At 56.1% G+C, this 27,790-nt stretch overlaps 2 protein-coding genes across 4 annotated transcripts in view; one reads left to right on the forward strand and one right to left on the reverse strand.

The window, feature by feature from the left end:
- Positions 1 to 6: 6 nt before the first annotated feature.
- On the reverse strand, positions 7 to 14,646 carry CDX1 (caudal type homeobox 1). The gene is made up of 3 exons (XM_080399436.1): positions 13,239 to 14,646; positions 1,485 to 1,630; positions 7 to 1,273 (listed from the first exon to the last, which is right to left on the reverse strand). Exons 1-3 carry the CDS (start codon positions 13,663 to 13,665, stop codon positions 1,067 to 1,069), a joined length of 780 nt encoding a protein of 259 aa, XP_080255562.1. The 5' UTR covers positions 13,666 to 14,646; the 3' UTR covers positions 7 to 1,066.
- Positions 14,647 to 21,494: 6,848 nt separating this feature from the next.
- The window catches only part of PDGFRB (platelet derived growth factor receptor beta), a 34,567-nt gene continuing 28,271 nt past the window's right edge, over positions 21,495 to 27,790 (forward strand). The window contains exons 1-2 of one of the 3 annotated variants that reach the window (XM_080399440.1): positions 21,496 to 21,950; positions 22,123 to 22,279. The gene's annotated coding sequence lies outside the window, so the exon portion shown is untranslated. Of the gene's footprint in view, positions 22,280 to 27,790 lie in introns of all 3 variants that reach the window. The other 2 variants (XM_080399441.1, XM_080399439.1) reach the window with 2 other exon arrangements.

Raw genomic sequence — 27,790 nt, forward strand, 5'->3', positions numbered from 1 at the left:
GTACGTGCCAGCCCTTTGCCTTGATACAGCCCCTGCCCACCCTGGCAGCAGTTCCTGGTGCCTGTGGCAGCTGCACTCCCTTGGAGCAGCCCCCCAAAGTTCTCCCGGTATCAGCCCTTCTGGACAGCCTGGGGCTGGTTCTTACACCCTGTCCCAATGGCAGACCTTCTTGTCCTCCTTCCTTTCCGCACAGGAAGGTGGTTTGAGGTCTCAGCAGGGTGGTCTGCCTCCGGTGTGTCTGTGCCTGGCTCCCTTCTCTCCTCTCCCTGTGCTCCAGGTGGAGGGTGGCTGTGGTGCCACCTTGCCATGGCACAGCCAGGGGCACTGGAGCTGCTGGAAGAGTCTCCATGGGGCTCTTTGTGGCTGCAGGGACAGAGCTGGGGGCACAGGAGCCAGGTGCTGCTGGGGGTAGCTGGGGAACGGGGGTGAGGATGCATGGGGTCTCTCTCCAAGGATGTGCTCCAGCTTGTTACCATCACGGTGGTCTTAAGGAATCCCCCCTCAGATCCTACGACTGAGGGTCCTCCCTGGCTCCCGCAGTCCAACTTGCTCTGCCTTCGGCACCCCCCTTCCCAGAATGGCGGATCCAGGAGACCAGCTCAGCAGAAATTTGTTTTGCCTTGAGTCCAGCCAGGTCTTTTTTCTAGTTCAGTCTTATTTGAACTGCCGCAAAAGCACCAGGCAGCTGGACTGGCAGGAGGACTGAAGGAAGCATCCTACCAGCTCCACCTGAGGCACCGTAGGAAAGCCATCCTTCACCACCACCACCCTTCCTTCTGCTGGCATTAGGACCTTGCTTTGGGCTGCAAATACTAGAGACCAGACCAGTGCACGTTTCCTACAGGAGAGCAATACTACCTAACGTATGGTTGTCACATAGGAGAGAGCCCACCGACCCCTCGGGAGGGTCCCGGTGCCACCTTGCCCTGCCGCGCTGGCTGCCCTGTTGATTCAGCCAGGGACCATTGTGTCTTTGGGAAGGGACTGTCACTCTTCAGAGCACACGGACCGGCTGGGCTCTGCTGCATAGTGCTTATCTCTTGGTGTCTGTAGCTGGTGAAGGGGCTTATGGCATGAATTCTTCCTTGATGGTCAGTGGGGACGAGGAGACTAGGTTCGGGGCACTGCTGCTGCAGAGGCCTCCGACGGGTCCTAGTGTGCCAACAGCTGGTGGGGTCGGTGTGGTGGTGCTGGTGGGCTGGCTTTGCTGCTGCATCTTCTTTTTGTTCACCTTCCTCTCCTTCGCCCTCCGATTTTGAAACCAGATTTTCACCTGCAGAAAGGCAAAGATGGTGATGAAGGGATGGGGGTGGATGCAGCAAAGGATGACAACTCTTAGGGTCCCCCTGGGGCAGGGGGTGCAGCCCAGAGTGTGGAAGAGAAGGGAGAGTGGTGGAGCAAGGTGGGACCTTGGGCTGCAGCCCTCCCCCTCCCAGTCCCATCTCCAGCCGGGATTTGTTTTCCTGGGACACCGCAGCACTGACCTGCCGTTCGGTGAGCCCAAGGGCAGCAGCCAGCTCAGCCTTGCGGCGGATGGTGATGTAGCGGCTGTAGTGAAACTCCTTCTCCAGCTCCAGGCGCTGATGGTCTGTGTACACCACCCGGTACTTGTCTTTCGTCCTGGTCTTGCCTGGCAGAGAGAGCAGAGTTGGGGTGAGCTGACAGGGGATTAAGGGGAGCAGTGGAGGGGTAGGAACATCCCCAAGGGCACTGAGTTGATACACAACCACCTGTGGACAGCTCAGGAGAAATATGGCAATGCCCTTGGACCAGTGGAAAAGAGAGTCATGAGGCTCCTGTGGAATTTAATGCCCATTCTGATTAGCACCAGGTTGTTTCTCTGTGTTCGAAAGTACCTGGGCTTTGGGGAAATCGCTTAGTGGAAAGAGCAGAAGAGATTCAGAGGCATCCTGAGAAGATGGACCATAAATCCCATGTACCATGACACACTGTCCCCAAGAGGAGCAGAGCTGCAAGCCCTGCTGTGGGCTGAGGACAAGCCGCCTGCAAAAATACAGCCTGGGAGGGCTGCTTTCTAGCAGAAAAATGCAGCCAAAAATAGCCCAGCCGTCTTCTCTGTTAGCTCCTTCATTAATACATACACACACAGAGCAAGATGTGGAGCAAGAGCCAATGGCTTGAACTCTGCCGGGGCTGGGGGTCACGGGGTGTGCAGGTAGCACTTCAAGGAAGGACACCTATGACCAGAAGGAACAAGTCCCTGGTTCTTTCCTCTGCAGAAGAGCCCATGGGTGGAGAATAAACACAGCTGTGAATATTTGCTTCTCCACCCAAATTAGCAAAATCCTGTTCCAGGGCATCAAGAGGGATGGAGCCATGCCTTCAGCTAAGCAGCCACTGTCCTTCTGACTGGGAACCCAGCCATTTGTTTGCCTGACAAACATGTTTGCCCGTCTTATGAATTTCTGCTGCTGAGAGCAGTGCTGCCACGGGAAGGGGCAGGGTCAAGCCCAGAACAGCTCCATGGATATCACTGGGGCTGCCCTGGGTGTACCAGCATGGACAGGATACTGCCTATCACTGCTGCAGATGTGCAGGGAGAGATTTCTGGTGATCCAGCAACCTGTACAACTTCATCTGCAGCCTGCTGCCCCCAGGAAAGGGGACTTTTTTGTGCCTGCCATTCTGTTAATCCATTCCTCCTAACAAGTCCTTGGCACACCAGCCAGTTTGGGCCAAACTGGGCGAAGGAGCCTCAGCAGTATTAAATTCTGACCATAGTGAAAGTAGAAGTTTGGGTGGCGCAGAGCAAAGCTGTGCTTCAGGGACTCCAGAATGGACTCAGCTCTAATCAGACATCAGAGAATCTCCACAGAGCAAAACTCCAACCTGCAGGCTGCAAATCTGTTTCTCAACCAACTCAGTTTTATTTTTAAGGGTGTCTCTCCCTTGCTAGCCCATTACAAGGAGACAGGGTCTTTCCTAAGGCACTTCTTATGCTGAAAGACAAATGTAGAAGAGTATAGGAGGCAGGTCAACCCATGGCAACAGCACACTGTGAGTGTGAGAGGGGCTCCCTCGAGGTCATTTCCCTCACAGCATCCCATGGGATGCAAAAAGGCAGCTGATTTTCTACTAAATAAGAAAGAGCCAGCAAAGGTCCAGCTTTTGCCATTGGCCACCGAGCAAACCATGTGTGGCAGCACACGAGTGCGTGCACACCCTTGGGCACAAGCAGGAGCTGGGTGGGCACAGGAGGTGTCTTGCCCTGCTGGGACTTGACTCTGGTGCTCCCAGGCACAAAGCAGCAGCCCTGTGGTTAGCACGCAATTGCCATGGCTATGTCACTCTCTGTGTCCTCCTGCCATTGCTCCCAGAGGTGCTGGCACGGGCTCAGCACAATGTGAGCAGGGTGATGGCCGAGGGTCCCAGTGTGGTCCCCAAGATGCACCGAAGCTCTCCAACAATCTATGGAGGAGGAAAGGAGCACACAAAGGCTGCAACATGACTGGGAATAGAAACCAGACCTCCCAGCACCAGGGCTGGGGTTTAGCCACTAACTCCTGTTTGAGGGGTGTGATGAACTCAGCCACCGCCTTAGAGGGTGGGGAGCCCAGCTCAACCCAGGGCTGTTTGGAAGCGAACACCTAATCCCTTCTTACCACCACCGAGGGCAAACCTGCCTGAGGCCACACAGGGTGACTCTGCGGGTAAAAACAGGGTAAAAAGGTAATTTGATTGAGCAAGGTGTGTATGGAGATGCCTGCAGACACACGGCTGAACTGCAGCAATTCGGTGTGCGAGGGGTCGGCGGCAGCATTGCTGGGTGTTTGTCTCCTCCTTGGCACACACCAGCTGTGGTGGCTTGAACAAAACTGGCCATGGGACAGTGCCAGGCTGGAGTGATGCCAGGGGCACCTGGCCCACGTGGGACCCCTCGCTCTCCCCTCGCTCTTGCACGGGGCCTCTGTCCTTCCCAGGGGGTCGGTGCCACCTCTTGCTGCCCCACATATGAAGGGCTTATCACCGTGAGAAGGACTTCTGTATGCCAGCCCAGGGGGGACCTGTGCTGAATTTGCAAACGCGGTGATTCCTGGGGAGCTACAGAGTGAACCAGATGTGCCGGCAGAGTTGTAAGCAAGGTTTAGCAGCTCCCTGAGAAACGGAGCTCCCTCTGTCTGCTGCCGGCTCAGGGACTGTGACAAGTTTTTTTCTTTCTTATATAGTTATCCTTTTTTTTTTTTCTTTTTAATTTGAAAGCAAAAACCTCGCTGAAAAGATAATGACTTAAAAATGATCTGATTTGCAATATTGCTATTTGAACACCACTGCTTGGAGAAAAAAACCTGACAAAGTAAAAAAAAAAAAATAAAAAAAGAAATAAGGCAGTTTGTGAATACAACATCTGCCATGAATTTCAGCAGGAATTATCATTTCCTGCTGCAGCTGTAAATAGATCCATCACAGCTTGTTCTTTGTTATTCCCTCTTCACCGTTCACCCCTGATGAAAACTGTGCTTTGCCTGGGACCTGGCAGATACCCGGCCCTGCCGACGAGCCACCTCTGTGTGAGCTGGGTACCACTCTCTCACTGCCCCGTATGAGGTAGCAAAGACTCAAAGCAGAGGGCTCACGACCAAGCCAGAAACTGAAAGTTATTCATCTCAACTAATTGCTGGTTTCAGCGATGTTTGCTGAATTCAGGAATGTATTGTGGGTGATTCACAAGGAAAAGAAAAGGATTCACAAGAAATACCATTGACAATGAATAATTCAACTACCTTGAATATGAATGCTGGGTTACACTTAATTCTCTCCTGGAGAGTTTTTATGGCTCTGTGAAAGGAAAGAGGAAATTTGGGACAAGCCAGAGCTCCTTATGGGGAGTCCTCATACCTACAGGGAGTCTCCTCTGGAGACGTTGAAAACCTGTGTGGATGTGATCCCATGCCACCTGCTCTAGGTGAACCTGCTTTATCAGGGAGCTGGACTAAATGATCTCCAGAGGTCCCTTCCAACCCTGACTGTTCTGTGATTCTGTGAAACCCCGGCCCTGCAGCGAGGAGCATGGCCGAGCAGAGGGATGGAGCTGCTCCCACATTTCAAGTGAAGCCCCGTGGTAGTGGATCAGGATAGCCCAGAGATGGTGCTGCTCCTGCACTGGGAGGGAGCATGGATGGAGTGCACGGGGTGCAAAGAGGGTGGCGGTGATGCCTCCTAGCATTTAAAGTCCTTCCTGCTTGCCCCCAAAAGACCAGGCAAAGGAACTGCTCAGGCAGTCAAATGAAGCCATTTTGCTGGGCTAGTGGGAATGGTTTCAGCTTTGGGATCAAGGCAGGGCCAATGGCTGCGTGGGGAGAGGGTATCATTACTACTGTTAATGTATAACCCTAATAGCACTCACCTGAGCCATGATTAGATAAGGGAATAGCTTTAATGTGCTGTGCAAATCCCAAGGGACGCACTCCTGAGTGTGCAGGCACACGCACACATGCTGGGGGACGGGGTCTCAACCCTCAGTCTGGATCTCTTCTCCAGGGCATCCCTGCCCTGGGGATGGGGGTGCTGGAGCTCCTGCCCTGGACCAGGTCAGGAACCTGGCAGGGGAAGGGGAAATCACACTAGGTCCCTGCAGCCACCATTTCAGGCTCTGCACCCTCGTGGCCATGGCAGAGGCTGCCAGAGAGGTGGTAATTCACCCTGGCCTGCCAGAGGATGGCTTTCAATAAGAAACTGCCCCAAACACCTTAACAGATAAGGAAGAGGGGTATTTTGATGCTGGTGTTGAGCAGCTCTAAGAACAGCTGGAGAGGGGCTGGTTCAAACCAGGGAGGAAAGAGACTGTGAGGTGGCAGTGTCACCCTGGGAGGAGGTGGGAAATAGCAAAGGACTAAGAGCTGGCATGTGTTAATTGGAACTTGTCTTTTCTGGAGCCTCACAGAATGAGGCACCCAGCCCCGCGTGCCTGGCACAGCTAAGAGGGGCCAGCTCCAAATGGAGGATCCCGATTTGCAGGACATAGACCTCCCAGCCACAGCAGGAGCAGCACAGCTGCCAGCAGTGAGGAACATAAACCTGTGCTTTTCTAAAGGTCTCTATTTCACAGGTCAAAGCAGCTCAAAATTGCAGCACCTGCTAAGTCTGGCTCCATGGGCAGCCGCTACGCAGCCATCAGGGCTCCGATCAGGGCAGCCGGGTTACAGCAGCCCCGACCCGCTTGCTGGAGCCACCGAGATGAGAGCCCACCATGGTGCTGGCTGTCATGCCCCACTGCAGAAGTCCCCGAGGCCTGGGGACATGGGCACATCACATGGTGCTTTGCACAGGAGGTGCTGGCATGGGGGACAGAGGTGTTGCTGCCAGGCTGGCCGGCCCCATGGCTGCTCAGCAGCTCTGCACGCCCCACTGCATGGTGACTCCTCGCATGACTGACATGAAAAGTCTGGGCAACGTGCTCCTGGACCCACCCTGCGTGGTCACACCTTCCTGGCGATGCTCTGGCCACACACTGGCTCCATCTGTACAGCCTAGTCTGCCCGTCTGTCTGTACTGGGTAGCTGGTTCCGTCTGATGGCACTACAATATCCTAATGCTGAAAAGCATCAGGAGTGGAAGTCCCATCACCAGTGAGCACCAGGGAGAGAACTTGTACACAGTGGAGTTAAAAGTGCAGCAAGATGGGGTACAATGCTGTTCCCCCTGGGTGGGTGCTTTCTTCCCATGATAAAGCTGCTTCATTCTGAATGAGCAGCACCTACTTGCAAAAAGGATAAAATCCTCACATCCCAGACGAATCAGTGCTGTATCAGGATTTGCCATTGCTTCCCAGGGAAAAGTAATTTGTGAAAATCAAGGAAAACTCGAAAAAAACTTCCCCCTTCCCCCAGCATATCTTAGGCCATGCTACAGATGGAGAAACTGAGGCACAGAAGTGACTCCAAACAGGAGTGGAGCCCCAGGGTCAGAGCCATGGGCTCTGATTGCTGGTGGGACTCCCCGAACAGCTTAACCTTGCATTGATCTGCAGCTCCCTGGGGGGAGCTGTCCCCCTGTCTCCCCTGTCCCCCCTCCCCGCAAAGACAGGGACAGCCAGCAGACCAATGCCCCATGACAGAGACCCCAGGCCCAGAAGGCGGCTCAGCATCTAAAGCTCAGGAGCCTCCAGGCTGGCTGGAGCCACCCTCATCTGGCAGCCAGATGTGCTCCAGCTGTCTGTGCGGAGGGGTCGATGCTCCCTCTGCCGAGCAGTGACGATGGCAGCCGTGCTGGGCAGTGGTGATGCTGGTGCTCAGGACGGACAGCCCAGCTCATGGCGCTGTCCCTAAACCTACTGGAAACGGGAACCCTTAAACCTACTGGAAACGGGAACCCTAAGGTCAGCAATGACAGTGGCAGGGGATGAGCTGCCTGATGCCCTCCCTCTGCTTCCTCTGCCCACACTTGCTTGCTCCCTTCCTTTCCCCTCCAGCAGCAACCCCAAAGCACCCACGCTGCTCTGTGGTCTGGGAGAGGGGATAAATCTGGGCCCCTCACCCTCCCTGAGTGCTGGGAACCAGCAGGTCAGGGTTTTCACAAGCCTCCCCCTTCCCGTGCATGCTTCAATATCATCAGCTATTTTTCCCCTGCCGCTGGAAGCAGAGGGGTGATGAATGGGGCGACTGAAACGGGGCAAAGGACTGGAGCCATGTGGCTTGCTTCATCACCTCGAGCAAAAACTGAACCCCTCCAGAGGGCAATCCTTCCTGAGATCCCTGCCTGGGAGCATACCCCTGCCAAAGCAGGCTGGATTCAGACAACTGCCAGGTGTCAAAAACTGGGTGAGAGAAACCACCCCACACCCACATACATATTTAATGTCTTTATACTGCAGAGGGAGAGGATGCTGGATGCATGCTTATCCGATGGACCCTGCCAAGACTCCCCCAGCTATGCTCCGGGTTGAGGAAATGGGCATTTCGGCTTGAAGGCAGGACTCATCTGTGGGCAGTTGTGCTAGAGGTCTCTCCAAGGAGCCCAGTGACCCTCCTACCCCCAGGGCAGCTCCTTGGATGGCTGTTTGCCTGACATTGACCCAACCTGGGAATCTCTTCCTGGTGCCAAAGGCTTCAGAGCAAATGGCAGTGCTCCTGTGGGCACCCACCAGCAATAAAACCTGACTCAGCTCGGTACATCATGCACTGGAAATGTTTCACTTACAAAACCATGCCACTTGGCTTGATGGCTTTTTAGTTTCCTGCACAGAGAGGATCAAGCTCGGTGCTTCCAAAAAAGCTGTGCTGAGTGTGTGACTGGGGATTATGTGCCTGGAGGTTATGGGTCTGGCAGAGCCAGGAGGCAGAGACCGGGGTCTGGTGTACGGGACAGCTGCACCGGGCAGCCCGGCTGCTGGGAAGGGGCAGAAACACCTGGGCAAAGAGCCAGGTGCAGGGAGTGCAACCCGGTGCACAGCAGCACAGGCTGGCCCCAGCTGGGCTCTGCGCTGCCAGCACAGCAGGATGGGGCCAGATCTGCACCCGCACCCACACACGTGGGTGAAAGCACCCCCCTTGCACGCCTCATCTTCCTCCCAGGAGCTGCATACCCCAAGTTGCATACCCAACCCAAGGCGGTTGCAGTGAGCCAGTAGTTCCCCATCGCAACCCTGAACACGGAGCACAGAGCAACATGACAGGAGATACATCAACCCTGGGGGCAGCAGCCTAAGGCAGGGCATTGGGACAAGCATTTCCCAGCCCTGCAATGATTCAACCTTTTATTTTGGCAACGGAAAGATTCTTCCAGTTGCTTCTATGGTTCTATGAGTGCTGAGCCGAGCACCATCAGTCAGGCTTCTGGGCCAGGTCAAAGACCACACCAGTACGGGAAGGCAAGGAGTGGTGCCAGGGCAGCGCATGGGCTGGCCAGCGCATGCGGGCTGGAAACAGCGTGGTTTAGAGCATCACCTTCATGGCAGCCCTGCAACACTGAGCCCAAATCCAGCTCATCCGAATCTGCCACCTGGCTGGGCTTGGCCCAGCTGCAACAGGAGGAGGAGGACAGCAAAGCACCGGTGGTCCTGCCTGGGCACCAGGTCTCCTCTCCCCCTTTGCAGCCTCATACGGCTCAGCCCATCCTTACCAGGGGGCAGCGCAAGGGAAGGATCCAGCCCCTTATCCAGGCGATCACAAAGCTAACAGCACTGGAGTGGGCGTCCTTGAAGGGTTGCCTGTAGGAAACATCTGTCATTGGCCAGAGGTTTAAAGTGTCCCTCTGCTAATCCCGGGGAATTAGCCAGCCAAACCCATCACGTAGGTACCGCCAGTGCTCCAGGGAAGCCCTTTTTGTTCAAGGAAAGTCAATTCTAGGAAAGTTTGAAAGGCCTGTACCTTGGCCAGCAGGCTAAGCAGTCAACAAATCCCAGCTGGGGCCAGGAGCAGGTTGTGGGTTAATAATTCAAGGGGAGAAGACCAATGGGGCCCAATGCACGCACACACCGAGCGACCCAGGGAAGCAAAGGGTCTCATCATGGGGAGCAACTGTGTGCTAAAGAGGGGTCCCCCACACAGGGATGAACCGTGGAAACGCACTGCCCTCCAGCCACTACCATTACTCCAAAACGTACCGTGCATGGCAGGAATGCTGCCTGTCCAGGGGAAATGTTTCTGTCTCATTATTGCAAATTTTACTTTTTCCTCCAGCTTTCATGGACCTCACTAAGGCAACAAATAGAGCTGGAAAACTGAATAGTGAAAACAGAGACAGAAAACTGCATATCCAGCAAATCACCACTCGCCCATGCTCGGAGCATCACTGTTTACTCTCCATCACCCCAAAACCAACCCAGGCACCGCGGGCACCGATACCACACAGAGCCCCTAGCCCATACACCTCCCCAAGGGATGCCCCAATTGCACTTTCACTTGCAATATTTAGCACTGCTGCGGCCCTGGCTCGATTAGTGACCTAAAAGCCAGACCCGAGGCAGTATCTGAGGATTTGCATAACTAAAGAGCAGAGGGTGAATTTCAAAGTTCAGCCAGCCACCTTTCCAGCCGCCTTCCTGAGCTTTTTATAGAGCTGGGGTGCAATTCACAGGGAAGTTTGCAAATAATTGTGAATAAGGAGGAAGCATGAGGCTCTGACACGCTGTTCGTGAAGATTTTATGAGCAGAAAAAGAGGTGACATCGGAGAGAGAAATGAGGCCTGGGGACATTTTCCAGCTTGGTTCCCTTTAACTCCCAATTTCCAGCAACTGGCCCTCTGGCATTGCAGTCCCTCCTGCTGCAGGGTTATCTTGGCTCAGCCGGGTGAAGCATGCACATATTTAGCAACAGGTATATAAAATCATCCCCTGGTAAAGCCTAACTCTGCAGTGAGGCACTGGGAGATTTCTTGTTGGCTTTTCTTCGGCTCTAGATTGCATTTGCAGAAATCCCCAACACACTCATATTCCCTGCGTAACATTTTCTCTTACCACTGCACAGCTCTTTCCCAAAAGCTTTCAAACTACAGCCAAGAGCTGTTTATACAAGGCAAGATAGAGAGGGAACCTTAATTTACAACCCTCTGAAGTATTATGATTTATAGCATTCACAAAGAAACTGTTGATATTTATAGCAAAAAACTCCATGTATTCATTTCCTATTCCCACTGTGGTGAGACAGGTAGTTAATCAATCCAGACTGATTAAAGTCTAGTTTATTGATTTCAATAAAACGATTCATCTAAGAATTCCACCCCTATCTATGTCAAACCCAACTCTTCCCTGCTCTCTTTCAAGCTTAACGGAGAAAGGCTCTTTTTTTTATTTAAAGGGCAGCCCTGGAGAACACAGGCTGCATCCCACTGTCTCCCAGTACACGGTCCCACCATGGCTGAATCCTGCAGCCTCCTGGCACCAGTAGCGCTGGGTTTGGACCCAGCAGAGACACAAAGACATGTCCTTAATCTGCAAGTGCCTTAAAAAGAGACCTTGCTGGTCATCCATCCTAAGCAAGCACCACAAGAAAGGGGCTTTCACCCCGGCACCCATCCCTGCATTGCTGTGGCTACGCTGGGGCAGCTCCTCCTCTGCATGTAAAGGGAACAAGGCTGATTTGTTTGTCCCTTTGTATGTATTTAATCTAAGAGATACAAACTAAGCAACTAATGATATCTCTCCAGAATTCAATCAACTCAATTGTCATCTAACTCAATCAGAAGCACTTTCAAGCCCCTGTTTTATCTCGGGCCCCACTGCTGGGTATAAAACCATGCCCTTGATCCAGAGGAGATGTGTGCTGATGTCTTTCTTCCCTCATTAATTTTCCCTCTCACCTCTCTCCTCAGAAGAAACGGAGATGTTCAGACCTACAAAACCTGCAGAAGTGGCTGGTTCGCAGCTGCATGGCGGGATTGCAGGATCACACCCCCCTTCCAGCCTCCGGCAGAGGGAAGCCCTCAGCCCTGGCATGCCTGTGGGTCTCCATCACTGGGTATGGGGGGAGACATTTTTCCTAAATAGGTATATTCAGTGCTTAAAATGGGCCAGGAAATACCAATCCTGCCTCTCCCTTCCTCTTTCCAGACCGGGGCAGTTTTTTTCCATCTATCGGGATGTTCTGCCTGCTTCACTGCAGCCACTGATCCCGCTAGGACAGCCCCATCCCCATCCCTGCCACGCGGATCTGGTGAACATGAGGAGCTATTTCCCATGCTGGAAGACCCCAGACACCTCTCTGCATGAGCCCCTTGTGTGAGGGTCTTTACACGGGGCTTTGCCAGCAGGGAGCCAGAAAGAAGCCTAAATTTGGAGACACTTTGCTAACAGGGAGCCCCAGCCCTCATCCCAGGGATAAGGGGCAGCAGTAAAAGGGAAAAGCAAAAAGCAAACTCTCCCGTGAGGGATGGCCAGAGCCACTCCTGTAGTGAGTTTGGCCCCAGCAGTGCTCTGCAGAGCTCATGGCCAGCACAGGAGAGGGACTGGGATAGCAGGTTCAGGCAAACCTGGTGGGCAGAGGGTCCCCCTGTGGGCAGGATGGGTCCAGACTGGGCTGGCAGCAGCGATAGATCGTAGCCTGGAAGGGAAGATGAAAGGGCATGGGCAGGACAGGACAAAGGGCCCTGCACCTCACCTCGCTGCCAAAGGAGCCGGCCACCATCTCCATGACAAAGCAAATCCCTTGTCAATTTGGGCTGGCCCCAAGGGGGACCTGCCCAGTGCCTTTGAAGTGGGCAGCAGGGCCCCCAGCCCAGCGGGCAGGGAGCTGGGGTCACCCAGACACCTCCCCCCGCCGCCTCCAGGTCAGGAGTTCAGCGGGGACAAGACCCCGGGGACTTGGGGACAGGGGGACAGGACCCTGGGGACATGACGAGCACCAGGTGCCCCCAGCAGCAGTGGGCACAGGAGCAGAGGCACCCACAAGCTGCGCCAATGCACGCACAGCGTGCTGCACCCGGAGCACCCACATGCACCCTCCATGTGGCACTGTCCCCAAACGCACCACACTTTGCACACACACCACATGTAGACACACGCACTGCACCTTGCACACACACCGCGCACAGCACCATCCTCGACAAGCAGCACCCTGCATGCACACATTGAGTGTGTAGCATCCCCCCTACACACTCGGTGAGACTATTGACGCAGCAAGCCCCATGCACACAGACTGCTTATGGTACCTCACACCACACAGAGCCTACAGCACCTCACAAGCGTTGAACATCTTATATATATATATATATACCCACACACAGCACCTTCCCTCTGTGTATATACATAGGGTACCTTCCCTGCACACATACACACACACTGCACATGTACGCAGCATAAGGCAGCTGGCACACACACATGTGCGCACCTCCCATACACAGGCTCGCACACTCAGCTGCTCGCTAACTCACACTCTCATGCACAGCTGCAGCCCCCCATGTTCAACCTTGCACGCATGGGACATCCTGCCCAGCACCCCCTCAAGGCTGGCAGGGCCCTGAGGTCCCCGGGGGTCTCTGGCTCTGCCCATCCTACCCAGTGGTGGCAGACAAGGGCAGGGGTGCAGGGACAGAGGCCAGCTGAAGGAAAAGGACTTTCCAACCATATAACCCTGGCTGTCAGCAACACAGAAGGACAGTATCTTCCCTTCCCATCCTCATCTTCTGCTACCTCAGCAGTGGGGTCCCCCTGCTCTTTGGGGACCAAGGGCAGATCAAGCATGTTGTCCCTCCCAGCAGTCCCCATGCAGGGAGAGCTTCAAGCCCAGTGATCCTCTGCAGCGGGGAAGGTGCAGGGGTGCAGGGCTGGGGGGGGTTACCTTACCGCTGTTGCTGGTGCTGGGAATGCTGCGCCTCATCCACTCATATGGGGTGCGTCTCTGGGCGTTAGGGGAGAGCTGGGGGACCGAGCTGCTGATGGGTGGAGGCAAAAGTCCAGAGCCTGGCGGCTGGATGGGGTTAAAATCTGGGGGGCTGAATCCAAACTGCCCTGGGCTGGCAGTGGAAGGTGTAGCAGTGGTCCCGTAGGAATGCCAGTCCTCCTTGGCAGGGGTGTAGGGAGAGCCCCAGGCGGCTGCTGGCTGCCCGTGGTGCGGGTCGTTGTTAATCCCAGGCACATGGTGGTAGCTGGCGAAGTCCGAGTACTGGGGCGGCCCCGGCATGTAATTCTGGGGGTTGAGGTTGAGGCTGGGATGCCGGACAGGGCTGGGATACATGTTGGTGTCCTTATCCAAAAGATAACCTACATACATCTTCCCCGTCCAGCTCCGCACACATGCTGCGCTGCCGTGCCGCCGACTGCGGCCGGGCTCGGTTTGGCAGGGAGGCGGCCGCCCCTCCTTCGCCGCCACTCACCTGGGCGCCTTGGGGAGCTGTGTCCTGGGGCCAGGCACCTCCCTGCCCACGGGCTTTTATTGGGCCCAACCTCTCGCAGCATTTGCATTGAAAGGCAGGTTTGCATTTCAAAGTGCAGGAACCCCAGCGGGTGAGAGGGGCGAATTCGAACCTCCCACCCTGGCTGCAGGGGGATGAAGTTGTGGGTGACCCTGGGGGCCACTGAGGACCCCATGTCCGCGCTGCTGTCACCACCCCACAGCTGTCCCCAAGCCACTGGATGTGGTCCCTTTGTAGCAGCCAGCTTTGGAGACACTAAAGCATCATGGGCGTCACCCACAAGGATGCCCCAAGGGAGCCCACCCTGTCCCTGCAGCCATCCCTACCCCAGGAGCAAGGTGCCTTGAGCTGAGCCTTGTATTAAAGCCTGGCTGTGGGCAGGGGACAAGCTGGGCTGTGCCTGCCATCCACCAAACCCTTGCCCTGGGGTGGTGTTTTCCCAGGCAGCATCTGCCTGATTCAGAAAAGGGGGGCTGGTGGGAAGGGAAGGCTCTGAGTCCCCCTTCGTTTAGTCCATCCAGGGGCAAACCCAACCTCCAACCACAACAGCAAAGCTCAGCCCAGGCTCAGAGAGCAGGACAGACGGACAGGCTGTGTGCAGGGGGAATGCCCCCACCCAACAGGGAGTCTGTGGGCTCCAACATGCTTCCAAGGGGCTCATGGCCCTGCAGCAAGAGGAGTTTCTCTCCTGTTTTCTCCCTTAAAAAAAGAAAAAATCCCCCAGATGTTTTCTGATAAGGAAAACCAAGCAGAAACAGGACCCTCATGAAGCTGTGTCTCCCTGCAAGGTGGGAGGGGGACACTGGCCAAAACCAGCTCCCAGCAGAGATTGCCCACTCATCACCCGCCAAGCCGGACACACCTCCACTCCGGAGGGGGACGAGGAACTGAGGACAAGCGCTGTGCCATGCTGCCCAGAAACCCCCATCACCTGCAGCTGGGAGCCTCCTCCCTGCCTGTGTCCCCTTCCCTGTCAGCGTCACACTCTGGCTGTGCCCGGCCACCAGCATGTAGTCACAGTCATCATTTGCAGGCTGGCTTTTTCTCCTCAAACCAAAGCACAGCTCTGCAAAGGCTCTAGAAGGGTGTTTTGTCACCTCCCCAAGGCCACCTCTGCCTGTTTCTCTGCAGCAGCCCCTTCCTTTTCTGCAAACATGAGTGGGGCGAGGACTGGTTGGTCCTTACCCTCCCAGGACAGAAACAGCCTGGAACCTGACAATAAGAAACAGAGAAAAAAAAAAAAATGCAGGGAAAAAGGAGATTTAGGATTAAACAGAGAGGAGGGGATAAAACAACAGACTTTCAGAGTTTTTCTTGATGGCAGATATGAACCTGTGAAGTGTTTCCAGTGTCAGATTGCCTGCCAGATTTTTGGGGTTAAAAGGAAAATGGTAACAAAACCAGCAAAGCCTCTCTGACTTGAGGAGCTTAGTACATTTGATGCATGGACATTTCTTGATTCTCCCCCTCTGCAGCTGGTGGCAGATGTCCCTGGGCTGGGGACAGCACCTGGCCATCAGTGTGCCCTGGGGCCCCACTCATCCCCACACCAGTGCTTCCTCCCCACAGCACCCTGAGATCTCACATGTTCATGGAGGGATAGCACGTCCCCGAGACCCTGCAGCACTGCTGTCACATGTTTGCTCAAGGTGGACTTTGCGAGAGCCCACCATACCCACCTCCCAGCCCTCCCAGCCACAGCCAGGCCAGGCTGCTGCCGTTCCCACCCTCCAAGCAAGCACGCCGTGCTGAAGACATAATGGGGCAGCATCTTCAAGCCCAGAGCTGTGGACCCGCAGTGGTTCTGCATCAGTCCTGGGCACGTTGTCCCATTCCTCCGGTGCTGATTCCAGCTGAAACTGGGTGAAAATGTTGCACAGACACCCCCGTACCATATCCATTCCTTGCAAGGAGGTGGGAGCCAGGAGGAGATCAAAGGGAGGTGGGGTAAGAGGTAAGGGATCTGGTCTGCAAGAAGGGAGCAGACTAAAACCCCCGCAATGGGAAATCACCCCCAGAGCTGGCATCACCCAGGCTCTGCCTCCCAAGACCTAGCATGGCTCGAGGTACTGCAAGAGGTGAGCAATTTGGAGCACCCTCCCTGTGCTCCCCAGAGTCTCTGGCCCATCGCCCAGCCTTGCCCCAGCTCCCTCCCTTGTGACAAAGGTGACCATCGTAACCATCCCACCTAGTGACTATCTCAGCTCACGCAGCAGCACAGATCAGTTGTTGAGCCGTATAACCCCATCTATCCTGGATTTTTCCCAAGGTCTCAGCACAGCCATGGCTTTGTTTAAACAAGAGAGCTAAGGCCTTCTTCCTCCTCCTCCTCCTGCCAGCAAAGAGGCGTTGGCTCAGGGAGTGGGGAAAAAAGAAGATGCCCCCCTGCCCCTCCCTGAGCAGATGGTGGGAGGGACGGTGGAATGCAGGTGGCTGCTGGGTCCCATCCTGGGGGCAGCTGCATTGCAGGGACGGGGGATGCTGGGGTTATTCCTGCCACTGGCTCTTTCCCATGGGCAGTGACAGGCAGCCTGGTCTCAGGTGGCTGCTGGGGACCAGGGGGTTCAGGGGTCTGGGGGCAGCATCCCACACCTGCATCCTCCCTGCGGCAGATGAAGGGCTCGGCAGGGCGCAGCATTGCCAGGTGCCTGCTAACAGCCATGCCACCAACTCCCTCGGTGCAGGGCGAAGGGGGCAGGGGAAGACAACTGAGCCATAAAGATATGACAACGGCTTCCCTCTTTTCCTTTTCTTTGGCTTATTTATTGCTGGTGGGGATTATGGCTGGCAGAGTTTATGCTGGGGAAAAGCCAGGTGAGAAACCCCCCATGGGCTCCCCAAGGAGCATCCTAACTGCTAGACTGGGGCTGAAGGTGCTGCTGGGGACCCTCAGTGCCCCAGGATACCACCCATACCGGGGTCCCATGGGTGAGCAGATCAGGAGCTGCCAGAGACCCCGGGAGTCCCCAGCTGGGCGAGAGAAGGTGACAGTACCTCTCCATCCACCCCAGAGACTCCCAGCACCAAACCCAGCCTGGGGAGCTCCCGCTATTCCTCCAGACCTGAGATGCCTGGTGGAACCAGGTGGACTCAGGGGAGAGCAGCCAGGGTTCCCCCAACACTCCCTGGGCCTTGGTGCTGCTATCCGTGATCGAGTGATGCCATCTCCTGGAAGCAAGAGGGCTGGGAAAGGGAGGGCTGGGAGGTCCCCAGGGCCAGGCTGCAAACAGCTATCACAGATGGAGCAGGTTTGCAGGGGAGACAACCCCACCATCTCCTCCTCCCAGGGAGGAGGCTCTCGCCTTGGGAAACTAAGCCCTGCCTTTTCCCCCGACTTGCTCTGGTTTCAGCAGGACAGGGAGATGCCTGCAAAGGGTCAAGCAGGTGCCTCCCCTTGCTCCCCTTTCACCCCAGAGCCTCCTGCCCCACCACTGCCCTGGCAGCCCCATGGACCCATGACCTCCCCACTCCCCCCAGTGCCTATTGCTCCCAAAGGCAAACCTGTGGCCTCAGACCAGCACATCCCAGAGCTGCTCCCAGAGTGGCTCCATGTACACCTCAGCCCAGCCAGCACCTTCCTCCCATTCCCCAGCTTCTCCTGCTGCCCTCCTGCAGCAGGAGGAAAGGGAGAGCACAGCACATCTGCTATGCATCGTTCCTGCCATACATCTTTGGAGCAGCATCCCAGAGAACAAGGGAGGGTTGGGGCAAGCACAGCCACCCCACTGAATGGCCCGAGAGCATCCCCTCCTCTCTGGCAACAGAGACATCAGTGCAACCCTCTTGCAGAGGACAACCTGCTGTCCCAGCTCCATCAGTCCCACTTGCAGACTCCTGCATGTCCTTTGGCTTTTCCCAGCTGCCTGAACCGTGTCTCTGCTGGCACTAGTGTCCCTGTGCTGAGGTGGGCTTTGCAGAGCTGCTCTCCAGAGAGAGGAGGCTGGGATAGCCCAAGACTGATGTGCTGCCAGCACTGCTGTACAGCCCCTGTCTCCCCACCCCTGGGCTTGGTGTTGCTCTTCAGGATCTGGATCAGCTTTCCTGGCAAAATGCAAATGCCACAAATCTTGGGACTATCCTCAAGAGTGCGTTAGGGACAGGGACACACGCTGGCATGTTGCTTTCCAGCACATGCAGGGCCTCTGCTCTCACTGAGTTGGTGATGCAATTCCCCCTGCACCAGCACAGAGCTGGGTGCTCACTATGCAGCTGATGGGTGCTGAGCATGGCTCACCCACCCAGCCTGTGACAGGAGGCATGGGGTCCCAAAGGTGGCCAGGGCCTGGCAGGGAGCATCCTGGCCATGTTTCGCTCCTTCGCTGTGTTTCAGGAGCTGCGTAAGCAGAGGGTTAACGATTCCCACATTAAGTGGCTGCAGATGTGTGGGAAAGTCTGGGGCGACCGGACGGCATCCCTATTAGTATTCACCCAGGAGCCTGCCGCTGCCTCCCAGGGCTCTGCGGAGCACATTTAATACCGAGGCTCATCATGGGGGTTAGGAAGAGTGCGTGGGACGGGGGCGGAAAGGCCCCAAGGCAGGGAAAGGCAGCGGGCTAGCATCCTCTGCCACTGGCTAGTGCCTCCTCCGAACGGCCGAACCCAGGGGATGTAGGGGACGGGCCAGCATCTGTAGGGTCCCAGCACTGTATGGCATATGGTGAGTGCTACCTCCTGACACCACTGTCACCCTGCGGTGTCCGTGGCTGGCATTCTGCAGGATGCTCCCCAGCCCAGGATGCTCCCCGGCACATTGGTCACTTTGGAAGGAGCCCAGCACCTTCTGCCTCCCCTTCATCCCTGGGCCCCCCACTGCCACCCTGGCGAAGCAGGACCATGCACAGGGTAGCCGTTCCTCTGGAGGCCAGGTCAGAGCCCTGGAAAGGGCTGGATGAAGCCTCCATGAAGCTCTCCCCAGAGCCCAAGAGCTGGATCCAGCCAGGAGCAAGTGTTGGCAGCTGCCACACCGGGTGGGTTGCCCAGATGTGGTGCTGTGCTCCCTGGCACCCGCCGCTCCTCTCTTGTGGTCTGTGGCTTGACACCACACCAGAGCGATGCTGAAATTCCTGAGCTGACTTGGAGTTGGTAGAGGCTCAGAGGAACCGAAGCCAGGGGCAAGTCTAGCCCTTGTTAAAATTTTGGAGATGTGGGGAAAGCCAACATCTGCTTCTTCTTTCCTACCTGCCTCCCTGCTGGCACATGGGACCCATTGCTGGCTCCAGCGTGGCGGTTCCCAACATTGTGTTGGGTCACTTGGCTCTGGTGTCTCTTCTCCACGTCAAGTGCAGGATATGGGCTTTTCCCCGTGGTCCCAGCTCCACCTGGGATGGGGCAGGAGATCAGAGAGATGCTTTGATCCAGGTGATGCCAGAACTATCCAAATACTGCAGTGTCCCTATCTCAGTGGCTGCTGTCCCCTCCAGAGACGTAGCACTACGTGACCCCAGTTTCCCACTAGCACTTAACGATGCTTATTGAGGCTGGAAATCTCAGCTGAGAGTGGCTCTGGCAGCCCACACTGCAGCTGTCCCAGCCTTGGAGGAATCACTAAGTACTGCAAGCGCCACAAACAGGGGTGCAGGCACCAAAAATAGAGGTGAGCAATGAAGGGGGGATGTGGCAGAGGTAGCTGAGTTGCTGCACTCCACCCACGCACTCACACAGACGAGTCCCTCTGGCTTCGCTGCTTCCTCTGAGCTGGCCTTTCCCAGGAGCTGCCGTAACCCCGATGTGCTGTTCTTAAATAAAGTGCACAGCCCTGAATGCTCCCTGGGGACATACAGCACGGGCCGCCGTGTGCTTGCTGGGATGCTGTCGGCTTTCCAGGGCTCCCCCAGCATCCCAAAACAATGAACCCTGGCCTTTGCAGACAACTTCTGGGAGAGTGTTTTGTTTGCCCAGGTTGTCTCTGCTCCCAGCCCGGGAGTAGGCATTGGGGTGACCCATTTGCAGGGGGGAGACAGGGGAACATATCCCACCTTGGGATCAGGATGCACTGCCCTCAAGCGGGGTCCATGCTAGGTTTTCCACCCTCTGCCCACCCCAGATAGCCCGTCTCCAGTGCAAGGGGCCCAGCAGGATTGTACCAGTGGGTCTCTCCATCTCCCGCTGGGTTGGGAGCAGTGATGCTGTCCTTGGCACGAGGATACTACCAGGAAATAGCTCTGCTGGGCTGTTCCCAGCAGCCCACATGTCCCTGCACAGCGACCCGTCAGACACATCTTTATCCCTTGGGAAAAGTGTTGGGAAAAGCCATGTGCGCAGCACGTCCCCTCTGACGTCTGCCCCCCATATGAACTGCTCTCACGCTTGCTGGCTCCTTTTCAGCACTACAGCCCATCTCAGCTCTGGGGGGGGCTGCCAAGGACCCCCAACACATGGCCACCACCACACCTGGAGTAAGGGAATCTGGCCAGCCCAGCACAGGGGAGCAGCGGGGTCTCACCCAGCCACCACTGCTTCACACCCTCTCTGCCCCAGCCCAGTGTAGGAGCCCCTCCATCTCCCAGGGGGCTGCCTCTCAGCATCCTTCCTTTCCCCAGCCTCCCTCTCCTGCCCAGGCTCAGCCAGACCCGCATGTCCCCTGCCCTGCCTGCAGCTGTACCTGTGCAGCGGCAGGGGTGCCACAGCTGTATCTGTGCAGCTGCAGGGGTGCCGCAGCCAGGCTCTCCTCACCTTCCGCGGTTGCACAGAACAAAGGCTTTCCCCTTTGATTTTTGGCAGTGCAAAGAAAACACTGAGATAAAGGATGATAAGTAGCAATCTCTTGGTATCATCCAGCTGGGGAATCATTAGCTGTGCCCATTGTGCAGGCATTCGTTAGTGAGGCAGAAGGGGATGAGTCTGCCTTGCAAACAAGCCAGGAACATAGATTTCAGTGATGTTGTCCTTACGGGAAGGGCTTTTTAATTCTTGGAAAGGAAAAGAAAGAAAGATAGAAAAGCATCTTTTCAGGGGAGTCTCCTTTTTCAGGATAGCCAGTGTATTTTTGCAGTTTTTCTTGTCCGGATCAGACAAAAGCACATCCCCAAGATGGAAATGGTGACAAGAGCTGATGAGTCAAACAACAATTTTGATCCAAAGAGCTTCTGCACCTCATTACAGTCCTGAAACAAATCAAAAAAAAATAATACTCTTTTGGATAAACAATAATGCTGTGCCTCTTGAGAGACTCTCAGAAACTATTTGGACTCATCAAATGACTCAGCAGGTTCCTCAGCTGGCTTCCACCCTGCCAGAGCAGGAGGGGTGCAGGACATCTGAGATGATGGCATGGCTGAGGTGGAAACTCCTGCTGCCTCTCCCAGCTCCATGCCCCTCGGCAGCCCAAACGGCCCTGAGTCCACAACCAAACCACCATCTGCTGCAGCATCCCAGTCGCACAAGACCTTTTATTCCCCTTTCCAAAAAAACAAAAGGGCTGGGAGGGCGCGTTGGCGGTCCCTGAGTGGCCGTGGCCAGCCAGGGGTCAGCGGGGCGGGAGGCGCAGTGCCGGCACGGCACGGGGAGGCGTCCGGGGGGAATATGCGGAGTCGGTTCAGTACAGGCCTTCTTTAATAAAAACATGAGTCAGCTGCTGGCGTGGGCAGCGGATTTTCTAAACATCCCCTCATATCCTGAGAAAGGGAGGAAAAAAAAAAAAAAGAAAAAGGGGAGGGGGGCTTGAAGCGGGGGGGTGGGGGGGAAGAAAAGAAAAAGAAAACAGGGAAAAAGGCCAGAATTGAAAGCAGACAGGGAGAGAGCAGCTCCTTTCCTCCGGTTTAAGGAGGCGAGAGCCGGGCTGGTCTGGGCTCCTTTTGTTTCCCGTTAGCCAGGCCCTCACTTCTCCCCGTCATCGGCAGCCTGCAGCAAAACTCCCCTCTCCTGCAGCCCCTTTGGCTTCTCCTCCTTTCTTAATTTTTTTTTTCCCCTCCCCTCACACTCATCTGCTGGGCTTTAATCGCAAGTTTTGCTCTGCAAAGGGTCCCCGCAGAGGGTGGAGGGAGGAAGTCGGAGGGACTCCGCTCCTCATTGGCGAGGCAGCCTCCCCCCTTCTCCTCCTCCCGAGGTCTCTTTTATTTATACACGCACACACACACGCGTGCACACCCCTCAGCCCGGGGCTTTGCTCCACGCTGGGGTTCGAGGTGGCTGGACCCCCTCCCAGGTGGGCTGGGGTCTGCCCAGGGTGCTGCTAAGATGCACTAGAGGAGCAGAGCAAGGGCTTGGCTGCAGCCCAGCCCTGGCACAGCCTTGCCTCTCCTTTTGATTTTATTTTATTTTTTTTCCCCTCCTCCCCTCCACTTCATTTCTTCCCTTCCCTCTCTTTCTCCTTTAAGTGGAAAAGCCTTGCCAGCTGGGGAAAGCTGGGAGGGCAGGGAGAGCTTCGGCAGGCAGCAGATAAAGAGTGCGGAGGAGGAGAGGAAGGAATTTCGGGGCGGCCAGCGCCCGTGGGACCTGCGGCACAGGCATTTGCCCGGTGAGACCCTGCCCAAGGTAAGCCCTCGTGTCACCCACCCGGGGGTCGGCTGGCCCTCCTGCTCTGCTCTGGCTCTCTGGCCAGGGAGCCGCGTGCTGGAGGTGGTACAGACCCCAGGGATCCTCTCCTCGAGCTAGCCTAGTTGCTCTGGAAGGGGCTTTGCTCGCCTGCATGGGGCTGGCACCACAAAACACCCTGCCAGGCCCTGGGGAGGTGGTGGTTGATGGAGAGCAGCTGAGCTCTGCGGCATCCCGCGGGAAAAGCCATCCCATCCGCTCTCCAGGTCCTAGGCTGGGAAAACTGCAGGGAGCCGAGGGACTGGAGGGGTATAGTGCTGCAGCGGGAGCAGGGCCCAGTGGATCTCTGCTTCTCCCTGGGGAGCTCTCGGTCCTTCCCTGGGTCAGAGGGTTACCCTGGCTCTCCCAGCCTGGTGGCTGTGGGAGGGCTGGGATGTGTGCGGGGAAGGGACTGCTCGCCACCCCTAGCAAGACATCTTCTAGAAGTGTAAGTGTACTCCACTGCAGAGCAGCATCACCGCAGCATTAGACTGTTTGAACATACCTGTGGTCATCCCTAAATGCAGGGTCTCCTAGGACCATGCTGCTTCGGTCTGTGCCCTTGGTGGGACTCCTGTCCTCGTGGACCAGGCCAAAGTGGAGAGGGATGTCTGCAAGCCCTGCTCAGGGCCTGCACCCTGGAGTGCCGGGTACCGGAGGGGCAGAGCCTTGTAAAACCCTTCTAGGCATGGATATGGGCAACCGCTCTGCTGTCCAAGTGCCCAGGAGCTGAGGATCTCCAGCAGGCTGGAACTGGTGTGGAATAAAGCTGTGCTGACTCAGGCAGCCCTGACAGTCCAGGGACAGGGGCTGCATGACCTGTGGGGCTTTGGTGCTCATGCTGGGACCACTGCGGGCTCAGGGCATCCAGTTCCTGCACTCATCCGCCAACAAGGAGACTTTCAAAGTACGACTTGTGGTGGAAAGGGATGTTGTGCTGCTCCATCCTTGCCCCACAGCACCTGTTTGCAGGGGCTTGGCAGTCCCAAATCTTTTCAGAAGGTCTCCTATCAATGGCAAGAACTGGTAATGCTGAGCCCCAGTGCTCCCCAGGGGTCATTGGGGCGTTGGTTGAAGGGTCATTTCCCCCTCAGCACTCTGCAGGACAAGGTGACTGTGCATCCCATACTCTTGGGAAAGGGGCACGTTTCGTTCAGGCAACCGGAGCCAGTGGCAAAGCCATAGGTCTGCCTGGCAGAGGCCATGTGCTGGCTTGGAGAGGGAGTCGCCAGGTAGCCACCTTGGTTGACAGTTAACTCTGTGCATGGTCTGACATGAGGCTTGAAGTTGCTCCTTGACATTGATGTCACCCAGGCTTGGGTGAGATGTGGCCCCGGTGGCAGTCACCAACCCCTGACAATGTCCCTGGGTCCAGGAAACACTTCTAAGTCAGTTGGTGCATCAAGAGGGGTCGGGGGTTTGGAGAAGAATCAAGCCACAGCCACCCATTTTGCAGCATGCAAAGGGATTTTCTCTCTCCCTAAAAACCAGCTGCCCCTTTCTCCAGCTCAACAACATGGCGGGTCCTCGCTGAAGGAGCAGGCGGAGGGACTGTGGCCACCCGATCACCTGCCCTCAGCTCCTCTCCTGCATCCCCACACAGGGCTGCAGGTTCAGGCTGCCCATAGTCCGAACGGGCAGCATGATCTGAATACAAGCACGCCCAGCTGTGATGCTGCAGTCAGGGAGAAGTTAGCCATGGCTTGTTGTCCAAAGTCCTGGTCATTTCTAGTGGGGTCCCACAGGGCTCTGACTTGGGCTTGGTCTTCTGCAATCTCTGCATTAACTGCCTGGGCAACAGACAAGCACGCGTGCTAAACTCTGGGCTGGCACCAAGCTGGGTGGGCAGCTGGTGTGCAGGCAGATCAGAGCGCAGGAGGATCCCAAGGGCACGGGGATCAGCAACAGCAAGCTGTGACAGCACGCTGCCATTAGGAAAGAAATACTAGATGTCTGTGTGTCATCTTCGGAGCTAACAGCCCAGGCAGCTCATGCAGTGGGAAAGGATCTGGGGGCTATAGTGGACACAAACCGGATTGCAGCGTGGTGTGGGGAAACCCACAGCTCTTCCCATGGGGTGTGCCAAAAGGCGCGTGGCTGGGGGCGTCATGAACAGGCAGGGTGGGGGGAGCTAGTCCCCCCAGCAAATGATGCCAAGCACTTCATCAGGGATAGAAGAGCTCCAGTCCACAGAGTGGAAAGGCTGGGGAGAGCAGAGAGGGATCAGAAGCCCAGAAGAGGATGCAGAGGGCTCGGGGAGGGGTTGATGGGGCTCATTGGTCACTGGATGTTGTGGGGATGTAGTGCACAGTCTTCATGCAAGGGAAAGGTCACTGCAAAGAAACAAGTTAGCTTTCAGGGGAAATGTCTGTAGGTTTAAAGATGAGAGGCTGGGTGCCTTCAGCCCTACAGGTTTCAAAAGACATGTTGGGCAAACCTCTGGCTGGGGAGATGTGGGCACTGCAAGCAGGGCAATGACCCCATGATCTCTTTCAGCCTCATTTTTGATGGGTCTGTGACAGGATTTCCAAAGCGTTCAGAACAACACTGTTAGAGAGAGGAGAGCGCTGAGCCCTTCTCCAGGACTAGGGCAAGACAAAATTGCCTTGGTGAGTACTGGAGGAAAGCTGAGGTTAAGAACCTATCTCTAGCTGCGATAGTGATGCTGTACAAAGAAAGACCATGTTGGCTGGCCGAAGCATCACCCGAATGACGGGCAGGTGTTGCGGGCCGCTGCCAGAGGGTCCGGGCAGGGACTCCTGTGCCCTGCTCCACCCTGGGGCCAGGAGGCCCTGAGGTCTCACTGGCCCCAGTGCCTGATGCCGCACTGGAGTGGGATGGGATTGCAATGGTGTTCATAGGGTCAGGCTCCAGCAAAGTGTCTTCCCAGGATGCAGCAGCAAAGGGCAGGGAGTGGAGGAGCTACGTGGTGGCCAAATCCCACAGGAGCACAGCTCTGGTGCTGGCAGCGGGGGCTGCCTTTGGCCCAGAGCTGGGGGGAGCTGGGGACCATGCAGGCTTGGGGCTGGTGGGATGCATCCTATCCCTGCAAGGGAGGATCTGAGCTGAACACTTCATGGAGTTTGTTTGTTTGTACTTCAACCAAGGCAAAGAAATCCCCTGGAGAGGAGTTGCAAGGGAAGGGTATAGACTGGGTATTGTTTCCTCAGAGGCTGGAGCAGCTCCAGGAGGCTCCTTCCGCTCCACCAGTCAAATTGGACATAACCAGGCTTGTTTTAGGGGTGGCTGTTTCCCCTCCTCCTCTCCCTGGTTGCCTAATTAGGCTCCCCGAGCCAAGTGCACCTCTGCCCTGCTCTGCTCCCACTGGGACAACTCCTCCTGGAAGTGCAGTGCTTTCCTGACACCATGGGGGACACTGAGCAGGCCCAGCTGGGACAGGGACAGGGACACATACCAGAGATGCACAGAGGGGTGCTGGGATGGATCACGTGCTTACAAGGGTCCATTGGCCCTCCAGCCTGGCAGCAGGAGCCGTACAGTGATGCGCTGCCCCTCACACCCTGCTTTTTCATTGTTCCTGGGTGCACACCTGGCACACAGGCTGTGGCATGCCCTGGTCTGTGTTTGTGCCCTTCTCTTGCAACCACCAACCTGCAGAGCCAGAGGATCACGGTGGGAGAGCCTGTGCAGAGAGCAGAGAGCTCACAAAAGCTCCCACAGAAAGGCTGCTACCAGGAAAGCCAGGCTGGTGTAGTGCAAATACCATTTGCAAATACCATGTGTCTTGAGCCCGTGGCTGGACTCATCCTCTCCAGGGCATGCCTGCAGGGGCATCTGCTCATCTGTCCAGGTCCCTGCCAACAGCCACCCTATGTTCTTCTCCAGGCTCAATGAGAGCTGGTGTGTCATGGAGCTTGCAGGATGCTGTGGGGTGCAGGAGCAGGGAAGAGCTGGAGGGTGCAGGGATTTAACTAGGGCACTGTGCTGGCCGCCAAACCCTGGGCTGCAGACTAGGAGACAGGCTGAGTAGGAGGGACCACCTACCCATTATGGAAAGGGTCTTCTCAGCATGTCCCCACGGGTAGCACCAGGGCTGCTCGGAGGGATGAGGGTCCCAAAGCAGGCAGGGGACCCCATCCTGCTGGTCCCTCTGCCTTCCCCCTGCGGGCCCATCTACCATGCGGAAGGGTCTGTGACTGAAATCTTAATGCTACAGAGACACAGTAATTGGCACCAATTAAATTGCTACATTCATGTTTGAATTGCTTTAACTGGCGAGACACACTGTCTTATTTATACAAAAAAATATGTTTGCTTGTGGGTTTGTCTGAACTGGGGCCAGCAGAAAATACACCATTTCGAGCTCCACTCTCTGCAAGCACATTCTCTGCTCGCAAGCTGGAAGTCACCTCGGTTTCAGCCTTTGCTGAGCAAATGGTTGCAGAACAGAAACCCTGCTTTCCTCGGGGCCAAGCACTGCCGGCATCGTGACAGGGTCCCCTCCGCTCTCCTGCAGGCAGCTGCCAAGTTTCACTCTCCAGCCTGGGAGCTGTTTGGGAGAATATGGTTTGATTCAGGAATTCCTTGTGCAGGGAGCAGGACTCGGCGCCCATTTTAAAGCTGTGCTCAGGGGAGGGCAGGGGGTGATGGCAGCTGCTAGCCCTGACACAGAGTCCTGTCTTAGCTTCTCCTCCAGAGGATCTGCGAGGTTTGGGGGGCAGGGGCTGTTTGCAGAGCATGGGTGCACAGGGAAGCTGATTTTTGCTCCATGACTGAGGGGAGAGGAACTGCTGGAGGTTATAGAGGACCCTGCATGCAGGATGGCAAGAGCCCGGCCAGAGCACATAGGAAAAGGTTATCCAAGAGGGAGGCATCCCCTGTGCAATCTGCAGATACATAGGGAATGTGTTGGATTTCTGCACCCCCTGCTCCAGAAAGCTCCATCGTTGCCCCCAGGTCCTGCTGTTATAAGGAGGTGGGGGCCAGACCTACATCATATGCGATTGCCTCCTGGGCGTCTGACCCCAGCTTGCCAGCAGACAGGAGAGGGGGGATGGGATGGGATGAGGGTGGCTGCCCCACCACTATGGTTCAGCCCTCTACTGTCCTGGGTGCCACCACCCTGGTCCTCCTGCCCCACAGGTGAGCTTATGGAGGAGGGGGCAGGATCAGTCCCCAGCACCAAGAGCTGCACCAGCAGCTGCATTTTGCTTCCTCCCAGGAACCTAGGAGCAGCAGGGCCAAATTAAACACAGCTCCCCTCTGGAAGCAGCCTCTGCCCTTCACACCCCAGCACTACCTGGCCTTGCACTCTCCCACCCCAGCTACAGTGCCAGGCTCCTCTCTGGGTCCCACAGATGGGCAAAGGGTGCCCTGACCACAGAGCTGATGAGCGCCTAATCCCAGACACAAGAGTTTAAAACTCCAGAACAAAGCGATTAAGCTCTGGTCCCTCACAGGCAGCTGAGAAGAGCTGATACATCTACAGATTATCTCCTCCTCCCTGGTAGA

This window comes from Falco punctatus (genome assembly GCF_963210335.1).
Source record: "Falco punctatus genome assembly, chromosome: 8".
Taxonomy (NCBI): Eukaryota; Metazoa; Chordata; class Aves; order Falconiformes; family Falconidae; genus Falco; species Falco punctatus.

Bases quoted from the DNA above. Each gene is read 5' to 3' on its own strand.
- CDX1 (XM_080399436.1), bottom strand. From the start codon at position 13,665: ATGTATGTAGGTTATCTTTTGGATAAGGACACCAACATGTATCCCAGC. The intron at 1,631-13,238 runs GTAAGGTAACCC...TCTCTCTGCCAG, and splicing joins TCCCAGCACCAGCAACAGCG to GCAAGACCAGGACGAAAGAC. The intron at 1,274-1,484 runs GTCAGTGCTGCG...GCCTTTCTGCAG, and splicing joins TTGGGCTCACCGAACGGCAG to GTGAAAATCTGGTTTCAAAA.